The sequence below is a fragment of the Molothrus aeneus genome, chromosome 10, assembly GCF_037042795.1.
Source record: "Molothrus aeneus isolate 106 chromosome 10, BPBGC_Maene_1.0, whole genome shotgun sequence".
NCBI classification, from domain to species: Eukaryota; Metazoa; Chordata; class Aves; order Passeriformes; family Icteridae; genus Molothrus; species Molothrus aeneus.
This window is the reverse complement of record NC_089655.1, coordinates 4652002-4673323: the sequence shown is the minus strand read 5'-3', so window position 1 is coordinate 4673323 and position 21322 is coordinate 4652002. Positions and strand designations below refer to the sequence as shown.

The window sequence follows — 21322 nt, the reverse complement described above, 5'->3', positions numbered from 1 at the left end:
GGGGGGCCGGCGAGGGGCGGGGGCGGCGGCGGCGGCGGAGCCGAGCGGAGCCCGGGGGAGGCGAGGGGAGCGCGGCGGAGCTGAGGGGAGCTGAGGTGAGAGCTGCGGGGCCCGCGCCTCCCGAGCCCCCCGGGACGGGCCCGGCAGCGCCGCGCCCCGCGGGCCCGGCCGGACCGGGCCGGGGGGCGGCCGCAGGGCCGGGCCTGCCGGGGCGGGGGCGGTCGGACCGAGCTGCCGCCGGGCCCGGAGGTTGGCAGGGTACGACTCACCTGGGGCTCCCGGGGACCGGCGGCCGCGAATCGGTCCCGATACGAGCTGCGGGGAAGTTATCGGCCTTCTCTGTGGTGTTATTTGATCGCCAAGAGCGAAGTTCCTTTGGTGGAATGAATGGGAGAGCTCTGGCTGCTCTTTAGATCTGGGTCAATAAGAACCACATGGAAAACATAACGTGGTAAAAAAACAAAAGAAGGTAAAACCACCAGAAACAAGCCGTTTGTTGCCCAGTAGTTAAATTAATGCACGGACCTTAGGGCAGCGAAGCGGCTGCTGGGCTGTCACACAAGCCCCATGTGCCTCTCTCCTTTTTTCCGAAGCGTCCCAGTCCTTCCAACACTTTTGTGCTACCCTTTTTCGCCCTTCACTTAATTTTCTGCTGATGTGCTGCCCTAAGCAGTGCTGTGACACAGGCGCTGCGGGCAGTCACACCAGGGAGGGTTAAGGTTGGTGAGCGCCATGGGTGTGCTCTGAGAACCAATTAAATATGTTGCAACCTGTTTTAAGTTAGTAATACTTGTGAAAAATGCGTATTTTGTGATTGGCTTTTCGCAAATGTTAAAATGAATGTTATGTGTGTTGTGTTAGAAAGTAATGGTGTATTAATTCTCTTAAGTAGTGTGTTAAATACAGTTTTAGGTTATAAGAAATGTTAAAATAGAAACTATGCGATGTAGGATACTTTTTTTTAAAGAAAGGACTCGCAGTGAGATAGCAGCCACAGGACACCTAAATCTCCCAGACAAGATGAATTTATTGCCCTCTTATCAGAAGAAAGGAACTTCTTCCTGCCTCGAAGGCGCTGTTAGGATTCAGAGGAGGAAGCTGACATTGACCAGACAGAATCCTGTGTTTGAGTGGAATTTGTTCATCATGTATGAGGTGTATGAATATGCAACAGGCTATTGTTTTTAAGGGTTAATCCTCTGTTAACGTGTGTCCTTTTTTGGGCTTATGTTTCCCAGAAAAACGTACCCAGACGTCCGTAACTCTTTGTCTCTATTGTCTCATATTGTCCTAATTCAAATTGTCCAAATTATTGTTACTCTAATTGTATTAATACTTTTATAAGCATTTTATTACTATTAAACTTTTAAAATTTAAAAAAAAAGTTTGGTTGGCGTTTTTCACAATACTTCTTTTACAAAGTCTCATTGTATTATTTAGGTTGGAAAAGACTGGTCAGCACCGTGGCTGTGCCTGGTGTCGCGAAAACTCCACTTGGGTACTGAGCTGTCCTGAGCTGTCGAGGTGCCCGTTTTAGCTGGACACCGGAATTTCAGGATGATCTTCTTGCTTGATAAGTTTCTGCTGTAACCAAACAACCACCACCTCAGCTCAGGGCTTGTTTTCGTTTGTTTCAGGGTGTCCGTGGAGCATGGCAGTGAAGTGGAGCGGTGGCCATTCCTCCTCTGTGCTGTGCCTGACCGTGAGCGCGGAAGGGCTGGTGGCCTCCGGCGCGGAGCGGGGCGAGCTGGCGCTCTGGGACGGGGGAGGCTCGCCCGTGGCTCAGCTGCGGCTCCCGCAGGCGGAGGACGTGACCTCGGTGCTGTTCTCCTGCCGCCGGCCCAGCACGCTGTACACGGCCCACGGGGAAACCATCAGCGTGCTGGATGTGCGCTCCCTCCAGGAGCCCCTGCAGCGCTTCCACGTGAACGAGGAGGAGATCAACTGCCTCTCGGTGAACGACACCGACGGCTTGCTGGCTGCGGCCGATGACTCGGGGGCCATAAAGGTTGTGGACTTGGAGAGCAAGAAAGTCAGCCGGTCCTTGAGACACTCCAACATCTGCTCATCTGTTGCCTTCCGACCTCAGCGGCCTCAAAGCCTGGTTTCCTGTGGACTGGACATGCAGGTGATTTGCATACGTTTGCACGGGTATTAATGAAGTGAAACAGTAATTACCCACCTGTGTAGTGAGGTGCCCAGACTTTCACTGAGCACGAAGGTGTTCAGCCTGCAATCACTGGAAAGCTCCCTCACTATTCTGAAGTAATTTTGGCCTAAAACCTTACTGTTGGGGCTGTTTGGGCTATGTTCCACTGAGCAGCTTCTGCCCCTGTTTTTATCTTCGTTGACATTTACAATTCAAAAGTGAGTGGGGTGAGGGGCAATCAGAATACAGTGCAAAGCTCACCTGTGCTGTATTAGCTCTTTGATGGACTGAGCAAAACCAGCAGCTGTCCCTAGGGATCAGTTGTGGCTGCAGATCAGATGCAAATGATGGTGAGGAAAAGGCACAGTGCTTGAGGCAGGCAGGTAGAGCAGCATCTTTCCAAGTGGAGCATATCACTGTGAGGACAAGTGATTTGTATAATTTATCCTTTGTTCTGTTAGCATCTTGGAAACGTGAAATGTTCTTTGCCTTTTAAACTTTCCTATCCTCATCAGGAGGAAACTTTGTCCTTTGCATTCTGAGAAAAGCCATGCTGGTAGTTAAGCCCAGAACAGATATTTTTCAGTAATTTCTTTCCAGTGGTTGAGGTGTAACCACATTCCTGGTTTGGCCCAATATGAAAACTGTCACTTCTCAAAAGTTTCTGTGGTTCCAGCGGTGTCAGGGTGAAGTTTGTGTGACAGCTTTGAGCAGTTTCACCCTGTGTTCTTGAAACCAAAGTACATCTCACAACCATTGGAGCAAATACATGCTAATACTTAGTTTAAACTCTATTTTTCTGTGTTAAAGCCACGATGATAGATCCTCTTTGGGAGGAGTAAACACTCAGTCCCTCAGCTGGCTTAATTTTGGTCCCTAAAATACAGATACACAAGCTTGTGGCTGGAAATTTTTAATCAGAATTGTAAACATTTATGTACAACTCAGTACAAGTGAGCTGATTATTTTTTGTGACTTTTTAGTATTAGTTTCAGTTATTGTAGCTCAGCAAGTTGGTTTTTAGGTGAAAGTCAGTATCCCAAACCAGGATTTCATTAGTGTGCTTTTGTACAGTGAAAAGAGCATCATTCTGCATTGAGGCTGCATTTAAGATACATCATTTCCCAGAGGGGAGCTTTGCTGCAGAACTCTGAAGCCCTGTGTTGCACCATGCCTTTGGACAAGTTATGAGCTCTACAAAACATGTTCTGGGCTTGTCAAACCCTCAGGGAAGCTGTGGCTGATGAGAATTGAAATTCAGGTTGCTGGAGTTCTTTCAGGAGTTTTGATGAAGCAGGGGAAATGCCGTGAGGACAGAAAATACTTAGTTTGCAGAAAACTCTTCAGCAGTTGATGGATTCATCAGATTGTTGCAGTCCTGTCTCTGATGAAAGCAGGAGTATTTTCTGTAAGCATCACCCAGCCCCTCTGATTTACAGTAAATCACAGTTGTTGTGGAAGTAGTTTTAGTGCAGCAGCAACAGCAGTAACTGAAACAGGAAAGTGACAGGAAATATGTTTCAGATGTTTTAGTGTGATTTGGATTCCAGAAATGCAGAGCCAGGCTCTTTTGTGAACTAAATTTAAAGACTCCTGTACTTCTTATTGGTGTTTACTACTGAAGGAATATTTTTATTAATAACAAATTGAAGCTTAGCTTTATGAAGCAAACAGTACACCAGTGCTGCATTAGACTGACTTGTGCTTTTTTATTTGTTGGCCTTGAGAATGCTCAATGTCAATTCAGATCCTACAAAAGTCTTGAGAGCATTATTTTTAATTGCTCAGTATAAATCTGTAGTGCTTGAACTGCTGTACAAGAGACACAGGATTCTTCACTTGGAGGTGTGGTGGCATTGGAAAAAGAACTCTAAAAGCACGACCTGACCCCATGGAGTAGGTAAAGCATGCCCTACTCCATAGCACAAACCAGATCTACTCACTGGATATGAAAATAAATACAAATATGCCTGTTTAAAAACCACAGCCTCAACTGCTGTTTGCCTTTTGCTGTCCCATTTTTCAGACACGTTCGTGGAAGTGACTATTATAGGCCAAGTAGCAGAGACAGAAATCCAGAATGATAATGATCTCTATTCACTGCTAGGGTTTCCCTGTCCCTCCTTCTCAATAATTGATGTGCAGTATGTCATGATTACTACTGCTGAGATGAATGCAAAAGCTTTTAGAGCAGTGTTTGCATCTCTTCCGTGGTCTAAAGGTCTGAGTCATTGACTGCAGAGTGTGGTGGTGGGGCTTTAGAAAGCAGGCCAGAAAGATTTGCTACATTTATTAGGGCAAGTTTAACCACATACCTTACACCCCTTGGAGTCACACACAGCCTTTGTTCTGCTTGGACAAGAACTGTGGTTGCTTATTTTACTATTAAACATCCAATTTGAAGTAAAACACACAAACAATTGATTTTTTTTTTCCAGGTGATGCTGTGGAACCTGCAGAAAGTTCGTCCTTTGTGGAGCACCAACCTGCAGGAGTGTGAGATGGAGGAAGAGAGCCCCCAGTCAGCCGGGCAGTTCTTCAACCCACCTCTTGCACATTCCCTGTCCGTGGCCTCTTGTGGCAACATCTTCAGCTGTGGAGCTCAGGATGGTAAAGTCCGACTGTTCCGAGTCACTGGTGCCAGGTTTGAGCAGGAGCTGGAGTTCCAGGCTCACAGCCTGGGAGTCTCACAGGTGCTCTTTATGCCTGAGGGCTACTGGTTGTTGTCTGGAGGAAACGATGGGAAAGTCTTGCTCTGGGATCTCAGCAGCAACCTTGGGAAGCAGCAGAAAAGTCCAGCAAAATCTCTGCACAGGAAAAAGGCCCAAGCAGCTGCTTGCAGCAGAAAAGATGGGAAGCTCAACAAAGCAGCCTCAAATGAACACCCTGGAGTTGTGCCAAAGCTCAGCATTGAGCACGGAGAGAAGGTGAACTGGCTCTCGTGTGCAGAGATCAAAGGCTCCAGGAGAGTGTTGGTTGCTGACCAGAGCAGCTCTGTATCAGCCTATCCATTGCCAGAACCTTAAGGCACCCAGGTGCTTACAGAAGTTTGGGGGATAAAACCACTTCTGAGAGCTAGTTACATGCACTGACAGTGAACTGGACAGTGAACCCCTCTGGGTCCCTGGGAAGGGAAGGGGTTTGCTGTGCACTCGTGATGTCCCTGGCCTCGTGCTGGTTCTTTGTGGCTGTTGTGCTCACAGCCACTCTCTCTTGCAGGGTTGGCAGCTTGCTGCTTGAATTTAAGTGAAACGGGTCTCTATATTTAGGGGTAACATTAGTTCATGGCTAAGCTGACGTAATTAAGGCTGGAGGAGAAAATTAGTGCTCAGGAGACACCCACAGTGCCAAGTGAGGCTGCTGAGCAGTAGCAGGGCTGTCACTGGCTCAGCCCTATGTGGTTTGGGCTGTTGCAGTGCTCTGTGTGATTTCTCCCATGAAGCTGTGTCCCAGTTGGCTTAAACTGGTCATGGTGGAATCTGGTTTTCATCACACTCTGTCAGCAACTGCATAAACTAGAGATGCATCAATTAACCAGTAATCAAATGACTTTCCCTGTGGTTGCCAACTGAATTTTTTCACTGCAGTAAAAGAAGGAGCAGGGGAGCTGTTACACCTGTTTGCTTGGTCAGCTGTCAGTTAGTTGTGTATCCCAGGGAAAAAGAACTATTACATTTGTCTTAATAAATGCTTTCTCTCTCACTCTTCCCTTGTCCTTAGAATCACTCTAATAGTGCCAGACTCACACAAAATTGTGTCCAAAAGTTTATTTTACCCCCATCACAGGGTGAATCTGAAGGGCCAAAGGCACAGCTTCTCCTTACCCAAATACCTCCTGTCTTCCCAAAGCTTTGAAACACAATGAGCAGAACTTGGCTTGCTAGAAGCTTCCCTTCACTTGCAAATTGAAGGTAGGAAGACCTAAGTGGAAATATTACAGCTCTGGGCATGTTCAGTTCATGCTGGATTTCCCATGAAGTGGGCAAATAATTTTTTTAAAAGGGAATTTTTCCTGGGTTATCCTTATCTAGTCACAGAACTGAATTCCTAGTGCTGGCTGAGGACCTGCTGCACTGGTGGCAGGTTTGGGTTTGTGCTGCTGTGTTTCACCAACTGGGCTGTTACCATACTCATATTATATTGGAAAAATTTCCAGCTCAATTCTTTTACATACTCAGCTCTGGAAAATCATTATCTGGTTATGCTGCCTCTTTCCATCCTTTACGGAAGAGATTCCAACTGTCTTGGCTTTGCTTAAAGCAGCTCCCTGCAACCAAACACAACTCATTCTCATCCAAATCAGATTTTACCTTCATACCTTTTTAATTAAAAAAAAAAAAAACAAAGGCAATCTGCTTGTACAGCCTTTCCCAGCAGGAGACTTTGGCCCAAGACATGATCTGGTGGGTGCAACAGCAAATCGAAGCCAAAACACAGCAATAAAAAAAAAAAAAAGCAGAAAATTGTGGTTGCTCCCTTTTGTGTTAGCTGTGAATTAGTTCACGTGTGAAGCCATGGGATCAGTGGGGCAGAGGAAGGGGCTGTGTGGTTCAGTGTGTGACATGTCCATGGTGCATCCATGACCTATATTTGGATATACAGGCTATAAAAAGCCTGGAACAAACAACCTCCTGCGGGACTCGGATCCCCTGTCCCTGCTGCCGGCTGCAGCAGAGAGCAGCGAGCCCACTCCAGCTTTTATCCCTTCTCTTGGTGTTCTCCAGGAAGATGGCGAAAGGCAGCATCTCCCTGCGGTCCCTGAACGAGACACTGAACAGGTGCTGGGGGGCTGGGGAGGGGACAGGGAGGGCTGGGACATGGGACACCACGCCAGGGTAACCTGTGCTTCTCTGGAAACTTCTGTGGGCAACGGGGTGGGCTGTAAACAGGGAGAGAGGAGCTCATGAACAGGCTTGATCTCTCCTTCGCTCACTGGGGAGGAAAGAGGGACAGAGCCATCAGCTCCATGGTGGTGTTCATTCCCTGGCTGCCATCCTGGCTGTTTCCTGCAGGATTTGGGCAGTTGCTCCATCACCCATGGCCTGCAGCTGCATGAGGGCATTTGGTCTGTTCAGCCTGGAGGAGACTGAGGGGAGACCTCACTGAGGTTTACAACTTCCTCATGAGGAGGGACAGACACTGATCTGTGGTGCCCAGTGACAGGACCTGAGGGAATGGCCTTAAGTTGTGTCAGGGGAGGTTTAGGTTGGATATTGGAAAAATGTTCTTCTCCCATAGGGTGGTCAGGCACTGAAGAGGCAGGGAATGTCACAGCACCAAAGCTGCCAGAGCTCAAGAAACATTTGGACAATGCTCTCAGGCACAGGGTGGGCTTGCTGGGGGAGGCAGGAGTTGGATCCTTTCCAACCCAGCATATTCTGTGTTTCTGTGAAATTCAGGCTTGCTGTTCTAATTGGAGATTTGAGGTGAACTTCTGATTTTCAGACCATGCCTCAGAGTCTGGAGGGTTCAAAGATAGGGAGTAAGTGGTTATCATGAGCAAAAAAAGACCCCTAAGAATGGACCTTTCTTAAAAGTTTCAGGAAAGCAAATCACCACCACTGGGGAATCAGGTGACGCTGATTCACCCTCCATTTCCAAAGCCTGCACTTGGCAGAGCAACGTGACCAACAGGTTCATGGACTTCCTGAAAAACAATCCAGCCTCAGCTGCCCCCACTGGCACTGCTCTGTGCTGGGCTGTGCAGCAGCAGGCACCAGTGGTGGTGGCTCAGAGCAGACATAAAGATATGAGTATGGATCTTCAGGAAAAAGAGTCAAAAGAGGGTCTGAAATTCTCAGCAGTTAGAGGCAGGCAGGATACTGTCCCCACTGTCTGGATTTTCACATGACTGGGAGGGAGGTGAGGCCCTGGCACAGAAGCTGTAGCTTCCCCTGCATCCCTGGAAGTGTCCCAGGCCAGGTTGGATGGGGCTTGGAGCAACTTGGTCTAGGGGAAGGCGTCCCTGCTCATGGCAGGGGGTGGAATGAGCTGAGCTTTAAGGTCCTTGGTCCTTCCAACCCCAACCATTCTGGGATTCTGTGACATGGTACATTTAAAGGCAAACTATGCAGTGTTGAGACATTTAAAAGTCAAATCAGGTGTCAGACATACAACTGTGGTTTACCTGCAGTGAAAAGGATCCCAGTCCAGAGTATCACAGCTGATGGGATGCAGTACTTCTGCTCAGGAAATGAATGATTGTGTTGACAGACAGACAGCTGACAGACTTGGAAAGAATCTGCTCCTCCTGTCGAGGTACTGCTCATACTGTTGGTTCACCCACAGCCTGGGTGACTGATTCACACAATGGTGAACACAAAAGTAGCAACTGGAGACCTGACCAGAGGGACAGTGAAACAACTCCTGAAAGAAAAAAGTGAAAATTAATTCTGTGGGAAACTGCTTGAAGAAGTGTGTGTCTGATGTACCATGGAGTGAGGGAATGGGGAGAGCTTGGAGAAGTGTGGGATGCTGCACTGGCCTGGAAAATCAAACCCACAGAGTGACAGCTCCAAAATGTCATTTTCTGTAAATGCCTGAATAACAGAAATAAGGTTTCACATAGAACCACACTTGCAGAGAATTGGGAATGCTGGAGCTTCTACTGCATGGCTTCCAAGTATGTTCTGTGTGCTAATGAGAGGAATTTTAAAAGCTTTCTGGTAAAGAATGGGGATGTGGTTTGTGTGTACACTAGTCAGAGTCAGAGGTCACTGACTTAGTGGTAACTTCACTTACACCAAAGGAAAAAGTGTTCAGAGGTCATGATGGAAATGAAAACAGGAGGTTTAATCCATTCTTCCTCTTTTCATTCCAAACTTAGATCAAGAGGCAGCAGCACTCAGTCTATCAGAATTCACTTAGAGCTGTGGGAATTCAGTGTGGTATAACTGAACAGACATTTTTAGATCCAAAATCGGCAAATGCTGAAATGTTTGTTGCAGATGCTTAAAAATACAGAAGATTAATTTACAGACAGGCAATAAAAACAATGTTTGAGAGACAAAACTGGTCAAATAGTAAAGTGATGGATTGAAGGCTGCTGAGGAACTACTGCTGCACTGAGAGTAGCGTTAGTGATGAGATCTTAGATAACTTCACTCTTACTTACAGAGGAGGAAGTTGGAGAATGGGCTGTGAGGAAGCTTATTTACCATGATAAAAAGCTGCAAACCAACAATTCACCGGCAAGAACACTCATTATCTGACAACCCAGCTCTGAAAGTCACTCATAGCAAACCCCAACTCACCTCACCTCAGTTTCTGCACTTGCTCTCTCTGTACTGACAGATTCAATCCAATTATGACACATCAATCCTTCCAGCTCTTCTCAAGTCCTTACATTTCTACATGTCACCAGCTTAGTTTTCCAATTAAAGTTCTATTTTCGTCCCAAAATTCTTGCTGAAGCGAGAGGAGTCCTACATCAGTAAGAGGAACTTCACCAGGCTGCAGAGGAAGCCTCTAGCCTCAGGAAACAACAGAAAATCGTTAGACAAGCATCTCCACAATCGGCCAAACAATGAATTAAGGCCGGGGATACTTAGTAAAATATGCCACTGTTGAAATATTTTTATTTTCTCCTCATTCAGGTCAGCTGCAGACAGAATCCAAAGAAGGGTTTGGTTTGGAAAAGGGGGAGGCAGGAATAGAGACAGGCAGGGAGAGGGAGGAGCTGCTGCTAAGAAAAAAAAAAAGGCATTTTTGGTCCATCTCTTATGACAACAGGCATTAAAATACTGTGGGATGTATGTGAAAGAATGGGAAAATATTTGAAGGGTTTTGTTTTGGCTTTTTATCTTTTAATGTCATCACCAGCTGCTGTGTATTTTGTCCTTACAAAAAGTTCATCCAAAGATACAGGCAATGGAGTGTTTAACACAGGTAGGTCACAGAAGCAGTGGAGCAAATTAGGAATGAAAAAAGGAAAAATATGTAGGTAATAATATTTGCTGATAGTGTAGTTATTGTTAGCTGATACAGCCTGATGTTTTGCCAGTAAAATAAAAAGGAAAATCACAAAAAATTCTATAAGGAGTAGGTGATGTTCTGCTAGTAAATCACTATTGACTACATGGTACTGAGATAGTTGTTTAGTGCTTAGGAAGGAACTTTGAATTATTTACATTAGCTTTCAGATCCTCAGGATTCTCAATAACACACCTTGATGTCAATCAGGTAACTGAGGAAAATGTGGAGAAAACTAGGTTTATACAAACCACCCACAGTGACAGAAGCCCAGCACTGCCTGTATCTCCAGGAAAGAGAGAAATGGATACAAAAATAAATACTGGCATTGCCTTGTACCTTGTCTCAATACAGCAAGTTCTTTTAAACAAGGCAGTTTTCTTCAGCAAAAGTGGAGTGGCTTAAAACTCAAAACCTCATCTTTATAATTTACAGTTTTAAATAGGCAAAACCTCAACAGATCCCAAATAATGAAAAAGCAGTTAATAAATACAAGCTATGAAGTAGTTTTTATCACAGTCATTCCGTGGAAGGAGTTCTATTTAAAAAAAAGACTGCTGGTGGCTTGTTTATTATTTGCATAATTTTTAACCAGAGGAATAATGATAAGTTCTGCTCAATGTTAAATGAAAATGGTTCAAAAGACCATGACATTACAAATAAAAACATAAATCCCCTCAAAATGTGTTAGAGAAAAACCTATGCCACTGATAATGCGTATGGTTGAGAGCCACAGATATGTCTACATACTAATTTTGCAGCTGTATTTGGAGATGTCAGGATCTCTGCACCAGCAAACTGCCAAAAAGACCTGACAACAAACCTTGACTTTTACTGTTGTTTGTTCTCACAAACCGTGGGAGGACCCCCAGAACGGGGTCTGAAGCTGTTCACAATGCAATGCCACAGCAGAAAGCCCCAATTCCTTCTGAAATTCCCTTACTCTCGTTTTCCACCGCCCAGAGTAGAAAGCAGGCTGCTGTCCCTGGAGGCTCGGTTCGCTCAGCTCGACTCCAGCCTGCAGAGCCTGGAGCACGAGTTTGACCGGCAGGCGGAGATGCTGGAGGAGGACCTGAGGCGGGATGTGCCCTGGGCACCTGCGGCCAGGTGAGCTCAGCCAGGGAACAAACCGGGAAAAACGCCAATCACTTGGTTTTAACATTTTAAAAGTTTAATAGTAATAAAGTGGTAAAAAAATAGTCATATAATTATGACTATAATTAGAGTAATAAGAATTTGGACGATTTGGATTAGGACAATACGAGACAACAAAAACGAAGAGTTACGGATGTCAGGGTACCTTTTTCTGAGAAACATAAGCCCAAAAAAGGACACACATTAACAGAGGATTAACCCTTAAAAACAATAACCTGTTGCATATTCATACATCTCATACCTGATGCATAAATTCCATTTAAACATAGGATTCTGTCTGGTCAGTGTCAACTTCTTCCTCTTAATGCTAACAGCATCATCCTGCCTGAGTGAGGCAAGAAGTTCGTTTCTTCTGATAATGGAGCAATAAATTCATCTTGTCTGGGAGATTTAGGTGTCCTGTGGCTGCTATCTCGCTGCGAGTCCTTTCTTAAAAAAAAAAAAATCTTCCATACCATAGTTTCTATTTTAACATTATGTTATAACCTAAAACTATACTTAACATACTACTTAAGAAATTTAACACAGCATAGCTTTTCAACATAACACATCTAATATTCATTTTAATAATTGCAAAAAGCCAATCATAAAATAGGCATTTTTCACAAAACCAAGGACCAAAGCCAGGGAGCAAAGCCCGGCTTCAAGCCCGCCCGGCCGGCCTTGGGCACTGTCGGGCATGGACCGGCCACGGCTCCCCAGGCCAGGCTGTGCCGGGCCTCAGCAGCCTCACAGGGCAGGATTTATCCCGGCCACGGCTCCCCAGGCCAGGCTGTGCCGGGCCTCAGCAGCCTCACAGGGCAGGATTTATCCCGGCCACGGCTCCCCAGGCCAGGCTGTGCCGGGCCTCAGCAGCCTCACAGGGCAGGATTTATCCCGGCCACGGCTCCCCAGGCCAGGCTGTGCCGGGCCTCAGCAGCCTCACAGGGCAGGATTTATCCCGGCCACGGCTCCCCAGGCCAGGCTGTGCCGGGCCTCAGCAGCCTCACAGGGCAGGATTTATCCCGGCCACGGCTCCCCAGGCCAGGCTGTGCCGGGCCTCAGCAGCCTCACAGGGCAGGATTTATCCCGGCCACGGCTCCCCAGGCCAGGCTGTGCCGGGCCTCAGCAGCCTCACAGGGCAGGATTTATCCCGGCCACGGCTCCCCAGGCCAGGCTGTGCTGGGCCTCAGCAGCCTCACAGGGCAGGATTTATCCCTCCCATCGCACCTAACGCTGCTCTCGGGCTGCGCGAAGCCATTCCCGCCCGACCTATCACAACAGCCGAGCCCGCCTTCCCTCTGAAGGCCTCTGTCTCCCAGCAGGCTCGGCGGAGCAGGTGGAAGAGGAGAAGGAGGAGACAGAAGAAGAAGAGGAGAAGAAGAAGGAAGGAGGAAAGGAGAAGGAGGAGAAACAGGAGGAGGAGGCGGAGCCCTGGGGCGGGCGGCGGGAACAGTCCCTGAGTGAGGGGCGGAGCGCAGCCCTGCGCCGCCGCCATTGCGGGAACCGCGGCCTTTGCCGCCCTCCGGAGCGGTGGGTGCCGAGTCCGCGCTGGGACCCTCAGGGGCTGGGGGTGACGGGGGGGCCGCAGGGGGACCAGGGGCTCCCTTTTCCCTGGGCGCCGACCTCCTGGGGGTTATTTTTTATCAATAAAAATAGCGGAAATAATAAAACTCGCCTTAACGTATATTTGTCTCCATGGAGAGTTTTCTGTGAGGAATGGCAGCCTTTTTTTCAAGGCCTCCTGTCTCTAAAGCTGCCTGTTTAAGAAGTTTGTAGCTTAAATATCAGTGGGTTTTTTATTTTGCTGTATGTGTCTTTTGTTTTGTCTCCCACAGTATTGCTGGGCCAAGTGGAAAAATCGTGTGAGGAGACAGATGACCCCCACAGTTTCAAGTCGTACAAGAAGGTAGAGAAGTTTTAATTCTTCATTTGTCTTAAGAAAAAAGGAATTTTAGCTTTATAGTCCTAGCTTAAGCAAGCAAATGAATGAGGAAGAAGCTGCTCTGCTCTGTTGTATTTCACCTTCAGAACGTGCTGGGATCAAGCTTGTGCCAAAAGCAGCTCTCAAAGGATGTGCATATACTGAAAAAAAATGAGTGAATGGAAAGTTAAGGTAACTGGAGTAACAGTTATATCCAGCATCTCTTATCATAGATAGGGAGAACAGGGGAGTAACAGAGGTGGCTGGAAGAACTCTCACCTTCTTTTCCCCCCTCTCCTTACCACCTCCTTGCTATTCCCTAAAGCATCTGTTACAGCTCACAGGGAACTGCAGTAGGAAAACCTGGTACAGTTTTTCCATGAGTTCTGTAAAGCTCTGCTTCCTCCTCAGGAATCTCTCAGGCCCAGAGAAAAGCAACCACTTAAGCAGGCTTCTAAATCCACTAACATTTTCTTGAAGTAGCTGTAAAACATTTTGTATTTTCCTGTTATATTTTACTTCCCGTAAGGAACATAAATGTTTCTTTTTGCTCTCAGGCCCTGATGTTGTCCTAGTGCTGTTCCTCTACCTCGAGTCAGTATGTCGAAGAAATCCAAGGCCCCACTGTCCTTGTCCGACTGCCTGTGCCAGATTTGCATGGAGATCTTTGTGGAGCCTGTCACGCTGCCGTGCAGCCACACCCTGTGTAACTCCTGCTTCCAGATGACAGTGGAAAATGCCAGCCTTTCTTGCCCCTTTTGTCGGCGTCGAGTCTCTTCCTGGGCACGGTACAACACCCGCAGAAACACTCTGATCAACTGGGAGCTCTGGGAGAAGATTCAGAAGGATTACCCAGAGGAGTGCGAGCGCAGGATGAATGGACAGGATTTGGATGAGGAAAGTAAGTGAAATGTCACTTGTCCTGGGATGTCTGTGCTTTGTCACAGGAATTGCTGTGGGTGACTTCAGATGTTGGGAAATACAGAGCTGTGGGTATGCAGGTGTGTTAGAAACTGGTAGAAACAGAATTCTCCTGCAAAAGGGGCAGGGGAAAGGTGGGGAATGCCTTCTTCATTTGTAGCACAGAGGATAAGAATTACATTGGCTGGTGATTTCAGTGGGTACTTGTTCATGCCTTTGGTGTGGGGTATCAGTGCCTGGCCTTGTTCATTGCTCATTTGCAGCTGTAGCATCTGCATGCAGTGTGTTTGAGTCTGTGGGTGTGTTTCTTTATCATTGTCAAGTGAGTGAAGTGGTTAAAAGATTTTCAGGTGTTAGTTAGTTTGGTTGAAATTCCAGGTGTTCAGTCAATGCAAGAATCTGTGAGCTGAAAATTGTGGTGTCAGAAGGAAGTAAAATCTGATTAACTTTTTGAAGAAGGATTTTGGGGTTTATGATGTTGCAAGCACCCTTGGGGGACATTTTGATAGGTTTCCCTTAGGGCAACTTGTTCCACTTGCAGTGTTCTGAGGTCTTTTTAATGAAAGAGAGGGAAATACACAAATTATGGTCAGTGTACCAACAGAGAATGAATGAGGGAATGGTTTGGGTTGGGTGAGACCTTAAAGTTCCTATTCCACCTCCCTGCCATGGGCAGGGACACCTTCCACTAGACCAGGTTACTCCAAGCCCTGTCCAACCTGGCCTGGGACACTTCCAGGGATGGGGCAGCCACAGTTTCTCTGGAGACTTGTTCCATTATATTTGCTTTATATACAGTGCTTGGGAAACACTGCCTGTTCCTGCCACTCTGTAACACCACACTTTTCTACTGTGTAAACTTTATTCCTTGGTACTTTTTGCTTTATTCCTGCCTTTTTTCAATCACAGCACTTGATTTAAGTCAAGTCATTCTCATGACAGGGTATGGAGTTAAAATCCTTTGTGGTTGTTAAAATCCTTTGTTGTTGACTGTCATGACTTTGTTGACTTTGGTTTTTTCCTCTCCTTCCAAGTCTGTCTCCCCAAGCCACAGCACCAGCTGAGCAAGCCTGGGGAACTGAGGCAGGAATATGAAGCAGAGATTAGTAAGGTAAGTCTAAAAATATGTTTAAAAAGCATAAATGCTTTTTATCCAGTTATTTGAATCGTTCCTACAAACAGCTGTAATTTTCTTTAATAATAAAGACACTTAAAAGGGCACTGCAGCTGCAAGAACATACTGGTCACTCCTGAATCATGAATTAAATTGGTGGAAGAGATTTCTTTGTATTTGACATGAGGTGACATTCTTGATCTATACTTCCTACCTCATCTCTCATTCAATGTACATAAAAGTAGCAAATGTAGAAATTTGAAACTGTTTGGGCTTTGGTTTTATATTTGTCTTTTTGATTTCCCTCCAAGTAAGAGGCTGCAACTAGATAACTTTCAGTAATGACCATAGAGCATTTTCTCTGTTCTTTGTTCACTCTGTTACCTTTGCATATTTGAAAATCAGTAAAGATTTTAAAGAATTCTCGATTCTGGCCTATTTAAGGATCCTTCCTCCAATTCAGACACAGTAGCATTAAGATTTAGAGCTGGAATGTATGGGAATGCACCTTTCCCTGACAGCCCCTTGCTGGTGATTGCAGGAGCACATGAAGCAGAGGACTGGGGGAATTTCCAAAGACAGCTTTATTCTTGAAGTACTTTGCTCTCCTTGTGGAGTTGCTGGTACCTGATCTCCCAGCATGTCTGCTGTAAGAAAGGCAGATGTAAAATTCCTGGCCTGCTGCTTTGGGTTTTGCATGTTTCAAGAGAGCAGCACTCTTCAAGAAGAGAGATGTGCTGTCTTTGGGATGTATAATGATAAAAGCAGGTTGAGCAAATGCTGTGGGACAGCTGGCATCCAGCCTTAGACAGAATTCTAGTCCCACTTTCTCTGTAGATCCATGTACTTGGAGATCTTAGCTTTGTTACTAACACTTTGAAAAGGTGAAGAATGGAGTTTAACCTTGCAGTTTGATGGTATAATCTTAGAGAAACCAAAAGGTTTGCCACTGTGGTCAAACCCAAGGCTCTACACACAGCATCCATGTGATCCCTACATCTTTGAGACTCCTGCAATGAAATGCTGCTGAATTTTGTGAACAGTGAGTGGTTCAAGTTTAAGCAGTGTCAGCTGAGAGGTCCTGGTGTAAAGTGTGGCCCTGCAGTAGTAACCAGGTGGGTTTTTTCAAACACCTGCTTTAGGTGGAGGCAGAAAGGCGAGCACATGAACAGGAGGAGAACAAAGCGAGTGAGGAGTACATCCAGCGGCTGCTGGCAGAGGAGGAGGAGGAGCACAGGCTGGCAGAAGAGAGAAGGAAGGAGATGGAAAAGCAGCTGAAGCAAGATGAAGAGCTGGCCTGGCAGCTCAGTAACAGCCTGGTGAGTTAGGATCGAGTGGGACAGCAGCAAATATCAATATAGTGCAAGTAACTTGGACTTCTGAGAGCAAATGAAATTTGGAATAGTTCAAATTTATTTTAGTTGTAGTTGAAAGCTGTTGTCACCCCCCAGTACTTTAAAGCCTTGATTGACCATTGATTTTTGAAGCCTGTGTAATACACACTTGAAATCCAGCACCCACCATGTGTGCTGCATGTTTTCATTGTGAAACATTTTAAAGCATTGATTTTCTGCTGTATGCTTCCTTTTCCTCATCTTTTTTAAAATCCTTCTTTGGAAGAAATGAATATGTGTAACCTGTACTGGCAGAAAGGAACATACAGTGAAAATGTACCTTACCTCTTGGAGTTTTGGTTTTGGGGGTTTTTTTTGTTCGTTTGTTTGGAATTTTTTTTTTTAATTAATTTGTTTTGCTTAGTTGAATTTTTACCACTCAACGATGAAACCTGTGTACTTATTTGAGCAAAGCCTCCTGTCCCTCAGTGCTAGATCCAGGAAAGGTAACATTTCTTTCTCCATAACCTGTGTTACTCACAGTTCTAGAATTCTTTGGACAACAGTAACTGATTCTGCAGCAAAATGTAAGCAGTTCCCTGAGGTTTCTGCAGTTAGTGTTGTGTTTTGTTTTACCTAATGCTATTTTTACTTGTCTGGAAGAATGAAGATCCTGAGGGACACGTGCCTGGCAGCCTGTCACCAGCACACAGCCTCTCCCTTCCAACATCCCCACTGAACCTGAGCAAGGCAAAGAACAAACCAAGCAACTCTGGAGACATTCAGAAGTAAGGGATTCAGCCAAGTGTTTCTTTAATTATTGGCCTCTGCCCCATTTGCTTTTTTGGAAAGCTGTAAGCCAGCCTCCTGAGATAACTGGGGACAAATGTGAAGTTTTGAAGTTTAAAACATTTCCTCATAGGAGGAGAAGGGAAACACTTGCCTTCTTGGTTTTTTTTTGTTTGTCAGAATGAACCTGATGACCTTGAATAATACAAAGGACTGACAATTCAAGGACAAAATGCTTATCCTTTTTTTCTTTTGAAGGTATCTGTCTCCAAAGAATTATGGTATGTTTGGATCAGTATCATCCTCCAGTACCACAGGAAGAGGCAGGAGCAACTCCATCTCTGGGGTAACAAGAATCATTTTGTTACAAATCTCAAAGTTACTAATGATGGGATATTTTCCCCTTGCCTGTAGGGTTCCAGTCCTCTATTCCCCTTGCACAGTGGCACTGGGCAGGTTATATTGCCCTTTTTAAGCTACCTTTGGTATTCATGATTGGCAGTTCTGGAGCCTGCTGGAAGAGGGTGCACCCTGATTTGCATCATTCCATGGCTGTCTGATCATTCCTGTGAGGCCTCCAAAGAAGATGAGCAGGCTTGCACATTTAGTCTGAATCACTGATAAGAGGAAAATGCTGTGGTTGTGGTTTCAGTCCTTTAGCTGGGCTTCTGCAGTTATTTTAAATATTTTCATTGTTATTAAACAGGTATTTTTAAAAAGAGAAGTATCTGAGTTGCTATCCCAGAGCACTCAGGCAATGCAGCCATGAGAAGTGAGTTTGGTATTTAATCACACCCATGGGCTTTTGATAAATTTACTTCATTAGTGGTGTCCTCCTTTTCTTCAGGAGACCAACAGCAATGAAGGCAGCAGTTCTGCAGTGCAGGATGAGCAAGAAGAAATGCCAACCCTGTCTCCACAGCTGACCAGTGTAAATAAAGATTCTGGAGCTAAGGATTCATTTTTGGAATCATGCATGAACTATTTCAGTGCCTCAGCTTCAGGTGAAACTGCCACTGTCAAGCAGGAAAAAACACCAGGACCAAATGGTTTAGAAGATGGAGTTCCAGATGCACTTCATGGAACCACAGAAGGGGAAGGGTCTAGGACACTTCTTCTTAGATCCAATGGAGATGATGATGGAATTGAGTCAGACAGTGGCAATTTGACACATGTCCAAAGGGTAAACCTTGAAAAGGCTGGTGGAACTTGTACCTCTGGTCAGTTAGGAATGAATTGTGTGATGTCTGTGTTGTCTGGTCTGGGGAAGGAGGCTGGATGCTCACAGGAAGAGACACCAGAAAAGCCACAGAACTCTAAGGAGACTCCCAAAAGGAAGTTAGTGGAGGTCCCAGCTGATGCCATGATTGACTTGGACATGCTTGATAAGAGGAGAAGAACCTTTTCAGAAAGTGTAGAAGACCAAGGAGAGCAGATGAATGATTTTAACTTGCAGACACAAAGAGCCTTTGAGCAGGAGTTCTATGAAAGGCGCAGGCAGGAGGAGCAGGACAGGCTCTTGGCTCTGCAGCTGCAGAAGGAGCTGGACAAGGAGGAAAGGACACTGAACAGACAGAAGGGCTCTCCTGATGAGTACCTGCTTCGTACCAAACCACCTCGCTCTGGGAAAGACTCTGCTGCCAGGAAGGGAAGCTCCAAGGGGGCAAAAGACTCAAAGGGATCAAAAAGTCAGGCTGAAAACAATCACCACAAGACTAGGAAAGGTTCCTGCAATGAAAACTGGCAGACCCCTGCCAGGGTCCGGGTGAAATCCCCCAGCATCAAGGAAGGAAAGGTTTTGAATTGTGTGGTTAATACCAGTGACACAAATGATATTTGTTCATTGCCTAAGAACAAGCAAAAGACAATCCTGCAGATGTTTAAAAGCCCTGTTGCAGAGTAGATGAGAGCCATGGACACATGGTGGAATGGGAATGGGAATTGTGGTGATGTTCTCCTGTGCTAGACAAAGCTTCCCTAAGCAGTTTTGAGTGGTTGTCTTGGAGGGGAACCACTTTGGGCAGCAGTTCTGTGAGTTCTGAGAAGTTCTAGCAACATACACCACCAGAATTTGCCATTTTTTAATTGTTCCTTTCTTGAATATTATTTTCTAGCACTTGCAGCACTTCTTGCAGGTATGGGAGTATTTCTTATTTTCTAACTTGAATTTACATGGTTTGGAGTGTGAATACTGGTAGTGTTGGAAAGCATAAGTGATGGTCTGATCTGGAAATGAGAATCCGAGGCCTTGAATGGAAAAAATGCCCATTCCATGGAGGAAGCAAATGAAAAACGAGTTTGTATTCCCAGCTGGCTGTCAGCTGCAAGGTTGAAGCTTCCCTCAGCACAAGCACTGTTCTGTAAATTGAAGCACCTTGCTGGAATTTAGGCTGTTGCTGCAATTGCATTGTTGGCACACCCATTAACAGGAGTGTAAGCAGACAGCCACTCTTTCCCTCTCATGTGCTAAGCCCTCCCTTCAACAAAAAGGAAACAAACAGGTCATTCTCCCCTGGCAAAGCCAAGGATCCTTCATGGATGCCAAGGCTGTGGGCTCCCATTCACCTCTGTTCACAGAGATCCCTCCTGCAGATCCCATTTTCCCTGTTACGAACAGGATACTTTTGTTTTCTTGTTAATATCCTGTTAATGGTACCTATGAATGTACAATGGTGTTACTATACTTAATGCTGTTTCATTTTCATATCAAACTGGTTTGAATGTGATTAGAACAATAGTCCAGAAGCCAGTTATGATGGAGTAAGTTGAAAGGGAAAGAAGCAACTGAAGGCTGGAGTTGTCAGTAATGATAACTGTAATTAGAAATTCACATAACTGCCCTGCCTGGCTGTAACTGTTCCCCTCCATTTTTAGAGGCACTACTAAATACTGTTCCTGTTGGGTTTAAAACTAAACACCTCAAAAATTATAATTTAGATGTGGAAGTGCTGAGGCCTGTAGGAAGTTGAGGCTGGGGAAGAGGCAACCAGATCCTACTATGCAGAGGAAGTTTTCTTGTTTCATCTGTTGTTTTATGAAGTCATATTTTGGCTTTTTACTTCTTTGGAGCTACTTTTGCACTGTCTGTGTTTGAAATGGAGCCAAGTGCCAGCTGCAGTGCTGAAGAGTGTGTGCTAGTCATCAAAGTCAGCAGATGTTTGAGTTCTGTCCTTTTTTTGAACCCCATTGATGACTTTAATTCTGTTCTAGGACGTTCCTAACAGACTTGTTTCTTCAGCAGCATCTTCTGATGGTTTAAGTTTTTAAAAAACAAATTTTATGGAAAGCATGACCAGCACACTGAGCCAAAAATATGAATTGTTGGGATTTTTTTTTTCCCCAATGCCTGCACATCTTTATCATTGGTGGGCTCCTCATAAATAAATAAATATATGTTCTGTTCAGAGATGTTTTTTGAGAAAGTTACAACAGGTGACCAGTGGCAAATAATTTGCTTTTTCTCCTGCTGCCTCAGCCATTGTTCTGGAAGCTTTCCTTCAATATGGGTCTGCTTTTCCTTAATCCTTAACACAGTTGGGATTATTTTCTGGTTTACCCATGATGTCAAAAAAAACTTAATTAAAGGGTTCTTTTTTAAGGCAGAGCTACTGACTGTTTCCATGCTGGTGACTCAGCCTGTCCAGTCAGGGTAAACCTGTAAAAAAAACAAACCCCATTTTCAAACCAGAATGCAAAAAAAACAAAACAGGACTAAAAATTGATTGTTAGTTAAAACTCAAACTTAACTGCAAAATGTACAAAACCTGTCACCTACAGCAGCAGCCTTATCCGAGGTGGGATGCTGCAAGCCCCCAAATGATCCCATTCCTCACCATATCCATGGCACAATAATCCTCACCAGGCATAATTTGGCTTATTCTTTTAGAACTTCATTGTTAGAGGGTGGAATTTGGCTGAGTTGATTTTGGTTGTACCAACAGCTTTTTTCTGACCCTGTGTTCTGGGAGCTTTTTGAAGGAGGTGAG

The 21322-nt window shown here is 45.4% G+C and overlaps 2 protein-coding genes and 1 long non-coding RNA gene across 3 annotated transcripts; 2 read left to right on the top strand and 1 right to left on the bottom strand.

The window, feature by feature from the left end:
- Positions 1-13: 13 nt before the first annotated feature.
- WDR53 (WD repeat domain 53) lies at positions 14-5851 on the top strand. Its single transcript, XM_066556331.1, has 3 exons — positions 14-95; positions 1638-2128; positions 4588-5851. The coding sequence occupies exons 2-3, from the start codon at positions 1652-1654 to the stop codon at positions 5173-5175; spliced, it is 1065 nt and encodes a 354-aa protein (XP_066412428.1). The 5' UTR covers positions 14-95; positions 1638-1651; the 3' UTR covers positions 5176-5851.
- On the bottom strand, positions 3339-9740 carry LOC136560486 (uncharacterized). Its single transcript, XR_010784171.1, has 4 exons — positions 9408-9740; positions 8277-8515; positions 4697-4923; positions 3339-3639 (listed from the first exon to the last, which is right to left on the bottom strand). It is a non-coding gene; the product is annotated as an uncharacterized lncRNA (long non-coding RNA).
- Positions 9741-12701: 2961 nt separating this feature from the next.
- Positions 12702-20938, top strand: RNF168 (ring finger protein 168). The gene is made up of 8 exons (XM_066556931.1): positions 12702-12787; positions 13093-13163; positions 13736-14079; positions 15134-15210; positions 16356-16532; positions 17211-17335; positions 17595-17682; positions 18184-20938. Exons 3-8 carry the CDS (start codon positions 13779-13781, stop codon positions 19237-19239), a joined length of 1824 nt encoding a protein of 607 aa, XP_066413028.1. The 5' UTR covers positions 12702-12787; positions 13093-13163; positions 13736-13778; the 3' UTR covers positions 19240-20938.
- Positions 20939-21322: the final 384 nt, after the last annotated feature.

What these genes read in the sequence shown, in the direction of transcription:
- WDR53 (XM_066556331.1), top strand. Translation starts at nt 1,652, where the DNA reads ATGGCAGTGAAGTGGAGCGGTGGCCATTCCTCCTCTGTGCTGTGCCTG. An exon ending in CCTGTGGACTGGACATGCAG is followed by an intron (nt 2,129 to 4,587) that starts GTGATTTGCATA and finishes TTTTTTTTCCAG; the next exon opens with GTGATGCTGTGGAACCTGCA.
- RNF168 (XM_066556931.1), top strand. Translation starts at nt 13,779, where the DNA reads ATGTCGAAGAAATCCAAGGCCCCACTGTCCTTGTCCGACTGCCTGTGC. An exon ending in GGCAGCTCAGTAACAGCCTG is followed by an intron (nt 16,533 to 17,210) that starts GTGAGTTAGGAT and finishes CTTGTCTGGAAG; the next exon opens with AATGAAGATCCTGAGGGACA. An exon ending in GGAGCAACTCCATCTCTGGG is followed by an intron (nt 17,683 to 18,183) that starts GTAACAAGAATC and finishes CCTTTTCTTCAG; the next exon opens with GAGACCAACAGCAATGAAGG.